This window comes from Cotesia typhae, unplaced genomic scaffold (assembly GCF_013202065.1).
Source record: "Cotesia typhae breed Kobodo isofemale line unplaced genomic scaffold, CoteBio_Ctyphae contig_44, whole genome shotgun sequence".
NCBI classification, from domain to species: domain Eukaryota; kingdom Metazoa; phylum Arthropoda; class Insecta; order Hymenoptera; family Braconidae; genus Cotesia; species Cotesia typhae.
In genome coordinates, this window is record NW_027423753.1 from 3,812,416 (window position 1) to 3,824,550 (window position 12,135).

General features: G+C 28.1%; 1 protein-coding gene across 2 annotated transcripts in view; it reads right to left on the reverse strand.

Moving 5' to 3' along the window:
• The window catches only part of LOC141528809 (43 kDa receptor-associated protein of the synapse homolog), a 30,976-nt gene extending 23,480 nt beyond the window's left edge, over positions 1 to 7,496 (reverse strand). For both annotated transcript variants that reach the window (XM_074245040.1, XM_074245041.1), the window contains exons 1-2: positions 7,465 to 7,496; positions 761 to 1,264 (exon numbers count right to left, since the gene is read on the reverse strand). In XM_074245040.1, the coding sequence (XP_074101141.1) occupies positions 761 to 798 (38 nt within the window). In that variant the 5' untranslated portion in view covers positions 799 to 1,264; positions 7,465 to 7,496. The remainder of the gene's footprint in view (positions 1 to 760; positions 1,265 to 7,464) is intronic.
• Between the last annotated feature and the right edge of the window lie 4,639 nt (positions 7,497 to 12,135).

The window sequence follows — 12,135 nt, forward strand, 5'->3', positions numbered from 1 at the left end:
CCGTCTTTCTCAAGCCTCTGCAATGCGACTACTGCAGCATCACAAATATTTAATAAACGACATTACTGTTTGTGGTTTTACCACTAAAATCACCCAGGAGTCCTCTAGTTACCTATTAGCCATTAACCAAATACTTGGATAGAAATAGCTACACCGAAAAAGAAAAAAAATTGATTCAAGCAAAAAATCGTTTTATTTCCAGATGTTTAGTTCAAATTAATTTAAAAAATTTATCAAAAATAAGTATCAAATCATTGGATTTTCAGAAAGGGTTCAAGCAGAAAATATTTATAAACATTTATGTATTTTTGTTCTTTTAAACGAAGAAATTTTTTCTTCAATCAAGAATATAAAACTCTTAAAAAGAAAAAAAAAACAAAATTATTTTTAGTTAATACGAATAATGTTTCGATAAAAATGGTCGTTATTAAAACAGCAATATCTGAACAGTCTGAATTTGTAGTCAACTCGACTTCTATATAATTTTTTTAGAAGAAATATTTATCTTAAATTGAATAATAATTTTTTAGTTGCAATGAGACATCGACTGTTTTTTCTGATTATATAAAAAAAAAAAAAAAAAAAACTTCTTCATTGTAAAAAATAAATAACAACAACAAAAACTTGAAAATTAAACTAGAAGCAAGGCACGTTTTTTTTGCAAGGATTTATAATTAATCTGGTATTATAATTTAAGTCCTTGTGTTATTATGTAAGAAGAGAAGATTAATTAATAGTTTAATTGAAAGTTGATACAAACCCAAGGTAATGCTTGGACGCGACAGACTCCCATGACATGGCTGTATCGCTTCTGTTGTTGCTCCACTCCAACTCGTTCGTTTCCTTTTCTCCTGTCGTATCCCAGCTCCAGACTCATCTCTCCCTAGTGTCATTATCTCTAACACCACCACCGCACTTGCTTGCCACGCTTAAACAATACATGCCAACTTCACTTGTAACTTAACACCCGCTACCACAATTTTATACTTTATCTATCTATTAGATTACGCCACCCTTCAATTCACATTTGTTGCTCTCAAAAACTTGTTGTTATTATCTTTAACTTTAACTACAATTATTTTCATGTAAAAAAATATTACGATAATTTTTTAGTATAAAATACGATATATTTGAATCGCCGTTTACGTATTCTGTCTATTTTTTTTAAATGTTTTCAAATTTATCCAGGCAATGCGTGAGTTCTTGACGCCATTTTGTATTACGATGACGCCATCTTGATCTGTGATTCATCTAAAATTTTTATCTGAAACAATAAAAAAATATACAATTTAAATTAACTTAAAATTTTATTTGATTTATTTTCAAGGAAAATTACATAGAAGAAAAGGCTCACCTGAGCCAAGAAAATATTTCTTTTCTTAATTATTTTCTTGAGAGAAAAAAAATTTTTTTTTTTGGTACAAGAAATTTCATTTATTCCAACGAAATTTATTTAAGCCAAAAAAATCTTGTTTTAAGAAAATGCAACATCTTATTGCTCCAAAAAATTAAATATTTCGATAGAACTAAATTCTAATTAATATTTTTATTGATTAACATGTCAAATGGGAAGATCAAATAATATTGAATCATTTTTTTTCATTCAATATGTATTAAGTAGTATTTCGTTATATTTTAAAAAGAATTATAGCCATACATTTTTAGAAGAATTCTTTAATACAAACTTGAAAATTTTCATACGTGGCCAAACTCGAGAACAGTTCTTCGTGGGTTATCAAATGTTTTTTTTAAATATTGTAAAGTTATTTCTAAACGGGATGATAAAAATCATATAAAACATTTCATACGACGATAATTTTAATGTTGCATATCGGCTTGTTTCCATTTGGATAGTTGAAAAATTTACAATAAAAAAGAAATACATAAAAACACGTATAAATTCACTCGTTTGAAAGGAAAACTAGCAAAAAAAAAATATTCGAACGGATCAGTTTTCGGTTAATAAAAACATTTTAGGAATTCCAATTAAATTTATTGGAAATAAAATATTCAACGCGTATGAAATAAAAAATACGAAACTATAAAAAAATCCAACGCTCGTCGATGAATAAAAAATAAAGATTATTCCACGATAAAAGAGATAAAGTATAGCTAAAGGTGAATTTAATGTAAAACCGACGTAAAGTAAGATCTCGGGAAAAAAAATAAGGCGTCTGGAATTTCTTTAAGCCAAAATAGAGGGATAAACCGAATCAGAGGGAATATTTAAATAAATATTATAAAATTTCAACTTTTCAATTATAATTGACTCTAAAAATTTATACTTTCTAAAATCATTCCATGTTGCTATTTTGAAGAAAAAACGTTTTAAAAAAAATTTTACGTGGACGTCCTGATGTCATCCCATTTTGTACGTACCAACGATTACTCCCGAACAGGTTGATATTTTGAGGCCGGGCTTTTTTATTAGTTTACGAATTCGATAAACTGGGGTCGTATTTCATCTCAGTAGCCTAGTTTACGTATTTTTTTTTTAATTCAATTTTTATTAAAATTCACTATGATATACACGTACAAAAATAAACGAACTTTTCTTATTTCTCTGACGTGAAAACTATGGCACCACTTAATCAAGCTAGATGATTTTAAACTACGTGCACATATAACGAGAAAAACGAGCGCCGATAATTAAAAAAAAAAATAAAAAATACTCTGTAAGAAATTGCTTAATTGTTTATTTATTTATTTTTTTTTTTAATAAAATACACAATTAATTTTTTTCTTAAAAAATCAATCAGCTTTATAAGTGCACTTTTGGATTTTACAAACTTTTTTCATACGCATAAACATTTCTTGACGTTAAAAACTGTAGAATATACATATAAATTTTACTCTTGCAAAGTAAGATGAAAATATTCCATTCTGCAACGTACAAACAATGAATATAATGTATTTAATATTTTTGTTGTGAGAAATCATTGGAAAAGTTAAGGCTTAAATAGAGTGGAGTCTGTTCTTTGTCTGTCATGAACCGTGCAGGCAATGTAATGATAGTCGTGAAGGTACGCACACAGTTGAATATGTAAACGCTTTTAGCTAGGTAGCGCAAGAAGATAATAATTGTTTACTGCTTTATAAGCCGTACAATATACAATAGACATTATTCTGTCACTAACAAGAGTGTGTTGTACATTGTAGGTTTATTTTCATCATCCCTATAAACTTTTGCGCGTACAGTAGCTGAACTCGACTGTTGCGGTACGAATCACGTTCTACCTCATTACGGGGTGTACTAAACTTTAATTGCAATGCTTGTTATCATGTTTTATTTTATTTTCTCTTCTCTTTTAACCATTTTTGTCTTCCTCTTTATGCTAATAAACTATTTGGATCTTTTTTATTTGTCCACAGGCATCTTAAGCTCTAGTTTTTTCGTTAGGCGGCATTTTCTTACGTTTTTTACCGACGCGTTTCTTTACATTTAAAAACAAAAAAGATGCTACCAGCCCTGAGGAGCTTCCGTCTTATCTTTATGTTATAAGACGACGTAATCATCGCCTCTGCTTGAATACATTTATCCGATTTTACTTTTTTTAATGAAATTTTATTACACTTGGAATGAATAATTATCAAAGTTAGAAAATAATTTTATTTCGAATAAATTTAGAAGATATTTTAAGCGCTGTTACTTAAAAGGGAATTATGCTTTTAGTTTTGCGTTAACCTGAAATAATTCTGAGAGAAAATGAAGATTTAAATTAAATGATAAAGCTTGCGCAGAGGAAGATGATATTTTTATTAAATTCAAAAAAATTAAATGTGAAAATTAAATTTTTGTTTGTGATGAAAATTAAAAATTTCTATAATTTGATATTGAAACTTTTTAACGCGTCAAAAATTTTTCAAATAAATTTTGCTAGGTGGCTGCATAATTTACTCTTTAGTTTATTGAAGAAATACTGATTAATAGGTGTAGAAAATAAAAATAATAATCACTTTAACAAAATTGGTAAATAGATTTTCAATTTTTCTAATTGTTCGGACAAAATGTTTGCTTAAATTTTTATTAAGTTACAATCAATAAAAAAAAATTATTTCAAAGAATTACTTGACATTTTTGTAATTTTAAAAAGTTTAATTTTTAAATCAGAACAAATTTTTTTATGTTCTAACAATCAAAGTCAACTTTTTAAATTAATTTTTGGATTTATTGCAACCAATATTATGTTAAAGTCTCAAAATTAGTACTAGAAAATTTTGATTAATGTTTTTAAAATTAATAACTTTAAAAAATAATAAATTTTTTATTTAGATCTGATCAATTTTTAAAGCTCTAAGAAATATTCAAAAAATTAAAACAATATCATTTTTTTTTGGTCTCTTAGATAGTTTTCAAACTCCTGAACTATTTGAAACAATTTTGGGCTTAAAAAATTGTGTCTAATGTCGTAAAAATCGTCAAAATCGAACGACGCATTAAAAATAGTTTTTGCCATTTAAAAATTCCAAAAAAATTTTATTCTGAATCAATTTTCAATTTTTAAGAAATTTTCAGATTTTAAACCAATTAGTAAATTTTCGAACTTTTTTTAAATCAATAAACATAAATAAATTTTAGATCAAATATTACTTTGCCTCAACCTTCGGTTAGCCTGCTTATAATTAATGCAAAAAAGTCTCATATTTTTAATTCCTTTTTTATTGTACCCGAGACTCAACAGCAAAAAAAAACGAGTAATAATTTATACTTCTAATAAAAACAAGGGTCGTTTGTTGTAAAAATTCATAACTTTTATGTAAAGAAAGAAAATAAAATTTACGTTTAAAAAAAATATGTAAATATTCTGGAAAAAAAAAAACATTAAAATTCTTGCATATAGATGATAAACTAAAATAACAATTCCCAAAAGACAAATATTTCAGCGATACAGAATAAAATAAAAATAAAAAAATAATAAACTGTTCCCTATTTTTTTATTTAAAAATACCGAAAGAATAATAAATAAAAATTCTGTTGGCTTGATGAATTAATTTATTGTCTCTTGATTTTTCATCCCCCGGTTATTTTTATTCATAACAGTATCCGTTGAACAAAAAAATAAGAGGAGATAGAACGTGTGAAGAATAAAAGTGTAATAATTTCCATGACGTATTGCAATAAAACAGTTTATTGTAAAATTGCTGCAAACGAATGTTAATTCCCATTTACATAAAGCGACTTTGTTTGATCCAGAAAAATGTGCATTAAGGTCCTTTGAAACTCACTGGAGCCGTTATACACCAACTCATAGCAATTTAACATCCGTTTAAAAATTCATGAAGCTAAAATTGTGCTCTTACTACCTCTACGACTCTTTATAATGTAGATATACATATATTTATGTGACCGCAGAAAAAATCTTTACAACTTTTGAAAACTGAGAACTAAAATCGAAGCTTTGAAATTAAACGTCGAAAAACTTTAACGGTAATGCCGACTGAGTTTGAGATGAAAGAAAAAAATATAAAACTAAGACACTGAATCTGGGTAAATTTCACGAGAAACTTTGAAAAGAAGAATAATATTTAGAGTCGAGTAGAGAAAAAAAATTAAAATTTTTCTTTACTAATTAAGTCAGACAGTATTAAAATTTTTGTTAAATCATTTTTTCCATCATTAGAAAGATCGTGACCTGAATTCGTGCCTTTTTGATGTTGCATATGTTTTTCTAGGAAAGTTAATTTATTATGATAATTTTTTAGAGTAGTTTTAAATAGAAATTGAATTTCACGCTAGATAAAATGTGTTGATTTATTTAATTTGTCTATTCATGAATGTGTTTATGTTTGTATGTCAAATATTAATCCATGTAACATTGATGAATTGACATACTTTTATAATTAAATGTATTTTTAGAGCAAAAATAGATATCATCAGAAAGGTCGTATCTTTAATTTGTGTCTTTTCACTGCTCGATATTTTTTCGATGGCAGTCAATTTATTAAAAAGATTTTGATCTGAATTTTCTCCTTTTATTAATACATTTTCGTAAAATAATAAACATTAAAATTTAAGTATATAAATTTTTAAATACTCGGGGATTTTTTAAATTTTTACTGCTTTGATAATAAATAATATTCATCACCAGCTTATCATTTCTGATAAGGGAGTCATCGAGCTCTAGCTTAAACATCGTGAGAACTGGACTCCGAGGAACTTTTTATATTAGGTAACCTGAGATGCAACGTCGTCAATTTCATTAATTATTATAATTCTTTGTACTGTACAGACGACCGATTGATCACTCAATATTGAAGTTTTAGAGTGTAATTAAGTTATAATTATCCTTGGATGTTTATTATTTACTGAAAAAATCCTCTATTATAATCCTTTCAATTTTTAAGAGTAGCCAATTTTTTTGTTACCTTTCTAGAGGAGTTTTGAATAGTTTATTGGTTCTACATGTTTGCGTCTGTTACATTTTTTATTCAATTATTTATAATTGATCCTGTCGTAAAAATATTATTCCTTGAAGTTATTTCAAAAGTACCTAAATTATCTGCACTATAACTAAAATTATTTTTAAAGAATCATTAATCGAAAGTTATTTTAGTTAACTTATTTTTCAGAGTTTTTTTTACGTAAATTTCCAAATTTATAAAATTTTTTAAACAAAAAATTGGTAAATCAAAATTTAAAAAAGACTTTTATTATGTATATAATTTCTTCATACATCTAATCGCATGCAATTTTATAAGATTTTATAAAAACATTTTTTTTTAGTTAGCTCCGAATGAAATTTCTCAAAAAAACACAACCATTAGATACAAGTATCAGTCCTTACTGATTTGATATATTTTATCCAAATTTTTTTTAACAGCGAAAATTCTGAAACAAGCTTTTGTATCCAAAAATTAACTCCAATATTTTACACTTTTCATAAAAACAATAAGAACCGTTTTTTTACACATAAAATACAGGACAACATACTAGAAACTTTCAGATCTATGTAAACACATTTTAAGAAAAATTTCCAGTCGGCATAAAATTTTTGTTTACATTAAAATTCTTAAAATTGACTAAAAAATTTATTTTTAAAATTTAAAAAATTATTTATGCCAAATCATTCGAAAAAAAACAATATTCCAGGTAAATATAAAATTAAATAATAACCCAAAAATAATTTTAATATAAATCTGATTAATCAATCCTTTATTAGTAAACTGATAAAAAAATTAACTTGATTCAAGAGGAAAAATCTTGACCCAAGAATTTTTTCTCTTGACTCAAGAGAGTCAGTTTCTTCAAAATAGTATTCTTAGGAAAGGTTCAATTTTTGTTAGTGTATAAAACAAATGTTAATTGTGAAGTAAAAAAAAATTTGTTTTGATTCTTGCTAATCAGCTCACTTGGTATCAAATTAAAAAATTTTAGTAAACACTTTAAACTTCAAACATCCAACTATACTTTCCACTGAAAAAAACGTTTTTATCAGTAGTGGTAAAATTAATCCAGGTACTCACTTAAATAATGACTAAAAAACTTTTTGTTGTTATTAAATTCCTCTTAAACAAAACTCACTTGTCAATCACTTCACTGTTAAAAACAAAAATGGCAATCGATTCTCAAAGTAACGAGCATTCAAAAGCTTGCGGGTTCTATCTATAATCGGTCTACCGTAAATATGAGTAAGCTTTATAACGTACATATACGTCGAGATAGATGGATATAAATGTATAATAGTGATTGAGAACACGAGAATGCGAATAAGTCGGTGCGATGGCTGAGGGTGGACTGTCGCGCCCGAGCCGCAGCAGCCCGCAACAGAGCCACCCCTTCTCTGTCTAAATTCAGCCCCTCTTTTCATCATGGCCTTCTACTCGGTCAGCCAGAGCTTCGCCTACATCTCGTTATCCACCCCGGTTACTTCTTAAGCTGCATCTGAAAGCTAAAAACTTTTCCTTCAAGCTATAAACCCGAGATAAATTTTTTATTTATTATATTATTACATGATAATAATTGTAAACATTATTAGAAAATTTTATTAATAACTCGTGGTATTCTTTGACATTTAGGTGTCGACATTACTGCTAATGCGGAACTGCATGATCTAGTCATTGGGGACACGTGACCTTTATAGTAAATGCCCCGAGGGGGTTGGGTATCACAGTGATAGTAAGGTGAGCGTTACAAGCCACCGTTACTACTAATTTCAGACAGTTTGCTGTATATACGTATATAGACCAGTCGTGAGTATGTATGTCGCGTGGACTGAAGAGTAGAGTAAGTGGAACGAGTGTACAATTGGTCAGACAGATTTATTCAAACGTTTTAGGTCATATGTTTGGAGGTATGAAATAAAATATAATATTTAAGTCGTTTTTTAAATAAAAAAATTTTATATGGGAAATTTTTTGGGGAAAATTTTGGACAAAAAAATCGACAAATAGAGATTTTTTATTTTTTAAGTTTGAAAGTTAAAGAGATACTTCCTTGGCGCCTTTTTCATTGAAATTTTTGAAGGATCAGTTTTTAGAAGACTAATTTCTACTTTAAGGTAATTGTCGTGGTTAAGGCATACCGTCAGAAAATTCTAAATTTTTCTATACTTATTAAGGACATGATAATACAATTATACTTAAAATTTGGAATCGATTGACTACCTACAACCCGAGATGAATTCAATTAACAATTGGATATTTAACATTGATTGCATACGCTTTCTGCAGTTCTATACCAGTTTCTTAATCATAAAAAAAAAAAAAACTAACTGCCAGAAAATAAGAAAACTGTGATTCATATTTTTACACCAAGAGTTGGAGTTCGATTAAGATCTGCTCCTTGAATAATTATGGTTAGAAAAGTTGCAATAGTTTCAGAAGCCTGAAAAACATTATTAATTAATAAAGAAAATAATTTTCAGTATGAGAAAAATCAGAACTTGAAGCGTTAAACTTACAATTCCTAAGAGATTTCGGTCCAGTGGTAGAGCCCCAAAAGCAGAAAACTCTACTTGAAAATGCGAAAGATCATTGGAAAACTTATACAACTGAAATTACAAGTAAAAAGAAAATTTACTTTATTTAAATTAATTGTAATAAAAATTTTCATTTAGACAAATTTTTTTTCACCTGTTCTTTGACTTTCGGATTTATCGGACGTCGATTTGACAGTAAACTAATGATTTTTCCTGTTTTTTTACTCTGCAAATCATCACCAAAAATCAGTTGATCAATAAAATATATTAATGATAATAGATCCTACAAAACCATACCTGATAGGTCGTTTTGGAAACTGCCGAAGTTAGCACCAAGAATAAAAAAATTCCCCACGGGGCAATCATTCCTATCGAAATGTGAAAAAAAAGATTACCGATTACTTGTGAAGGCAGTATGAAAACCATGTGTAAATTGACAATGGCATCGAAGCCAAAGAGTAGAAGAGAAATCAAAATAGTTAGTCCATACAAATTGTTTATTTCTCCAGAAATTTCCCACAATTCAATGTAAATTCTCTTGATGTTATTGATTTCTCGACAAGCGGATTCATCCGTTAACAATATATTGACCCTCGATGCAAACGTTTGAGAGAGATCACTCCTGACATCGTTCATTTTATTAATAGATAAATTGATCGCTTCGATCTGCTTGCCAACAATGCCCAGAAACAGAGTGAATTGCACAATTACCCAACTGCAGACTACACTAGGAAAATTTCCAAACAGAACGGACATTATGGACGAATTTGGCTCTATCAAAATCTTCACAAGTGAAACTAAGAAGTTAGTAATGAAAATGAAGTAACTCAAAAAATCTTTTGAGTAAGAATCTGCACTTATGTTCAATTTTTGATTGACACTGATCAACCGATCAATAACGTTTATCATAGATTTTCGTGTGTAAACAAAGTACATCAAAATCCAGCAAATACTCACGGTTGTCATAAACGAAGTCACGTCCATGACCATTTTATAAGTCTGGTTATTAATGATACTAACACTATTTTCGTCGGGAAAAAATTTAACGTAAAATTGACGCAGCGCATATACTAATACCAAAAGAAAGTTGTAGCCAGATCCGATGTACGAAATTTTGCAGATTTTGTTTCGAGTTTGATTAATTCTGCTGTCTTGTTTTGATATTTTCGACACTTTCTAAGTCCAAGGTGACAACCCAACAGTTTTGTAGACAATATATTGAAATATCAAAAAGCATCGGTATACTTTGTTCAAATTTATATAATGCATTTTTTGAACTACATTCGACTGTCCTCTCAAGAGCCCTGATTACTACTGGGGAGGTGTCACATTAGTTGCGTGAGGATTGTTAATTATTTTTTTCCATTTCAACTGATAATATGATCAGCGGAAGATATGCTGTGGAAGCTTTAAATAATTTATGTGATAGTTATTATAATGTACTCTGCTGAGTAATTATAATGGATTTAATATCAATGCTTGCAATGTGGGGATTCGGGCGTTTAGTGCAATGGAGTTGGAAACTTATTAATTTGATCAGCTTGGATGCAAATTGTAATTTATGTCGCAACGGACTTACAATCTGACGAAATGATTTTGGGAAATGTTAAATTTAATTCGTGTGAAAATTTTTTGAAAACACTTAGCGTTGTGATTTTATAGGTAAAATTATAAATTAATAAGCAGAAAAAATTATCAACGTAATTAAAATATTATCGATAATTGTTGTTAAGTTTTTAATTAAATAATGGAATCTCATAGCCTAAATAATTTTATTTTTTATCAGATTTGAAAATATAGCATCACTGATTTCAATACTGCGCCACAACAGTACTGTACAACAGTGAGCTTAATTTTGGTCAGATTTATACGTTCAGTATTTGCGAGAGAGTTTGATTAAATTTTAATGAACGACCTAATGTCCTAATTAGATCAATTAGTTCACTAATTGGATATGTTGGTAGTTAGTTTCAACAAATAATTCAAAAAATTTAGAGCAATATAATTTTATAAAAGTTTGTATTTAACCGAAAGAATGCACTTTTACGTGGTAATCAATTGAATAGAAAGAAACGCTTGGAGCTCAAGACGTTTCTTCTTCAGCTCAGTAATTTTTCTATTTTCATTTTCATTTTTATTTTCTTACATGTAGTTGAATTCTATTGTTTTGTACTTTGATTTTATACTCATCCCAGAGACATGATGTCGTTTCCGTTATCGACGTCATTCATTTTTCTCAACGATAACGGATATATATCGGGTCGTTTGGGTTCTCACTGTGTATAGTGAGAGGATACACAGTAAAAATGAGAAAAATGAGGTGGAAAAGATATGAAACTCTAAAGGTACTACGATACAGACTTTCATATTCTTTCCTTGTTTCTTCTCTTCCATCTATTTAATTTTTCGTGCTAGAACAAATTGAAATGAAACTTTTTCCAAGATGACAACTTTAATCTTTATATCATTGTTTTTTCTGCTATTATTTTACTGACCTTAATGTTTGTAGTAATAAAATTAAAAAGATTTTAAAACTTTACTAATTAAAAAAATTTTTTTTTCATCGTATTAAAATATTAAAATAATGATAGTTTTGTTATGGCGTACATGGAAAGAACAAAATGACACTGGATATCATCCCAGATTATACTCAGTGATATCTGTAGTGAAAAAAATTTCAGATAGTAACTAGTATAATCCAGATTATACTGGCTGACATCTGGATTATACTCATTGTAATCTGGATTATACTCAATACAATCTGAATTATATTAGCTACTATCTAAAAAATTTTTTCACTCAGTATAATCTGGGATGATATTCAGTATCATCTTGTTCTTTCCGTGTAGGTCTAAGAAATTTAGATATGTTAAAAAAAAACATTTGGCAGCCGAAAGGGAAGTAGATTTCTTGAATAAAAAAACATATTTTTTACCAAATAATATTAATAATGATATAGACTTTCTGTTACACTCAAACAATGACATCAAAACGAATTCAAAAGTTAAATTTCATTAATTTTGTCTGAAAAAGTAGGTAGTTTTTTATCTAGACTGATGGTAAAGTATGCAAATTAAAATTTATTTAACAAGCTTTCAGATGCAATTTACAGAAATTTGATAGGATGTCGCGTTCAATTGTTATTGCACAGAAATACGATAAGAGTGACAACTTTTGCGATTTAAAAAAATTTGTATACTGCTGTGATTTCTAAACT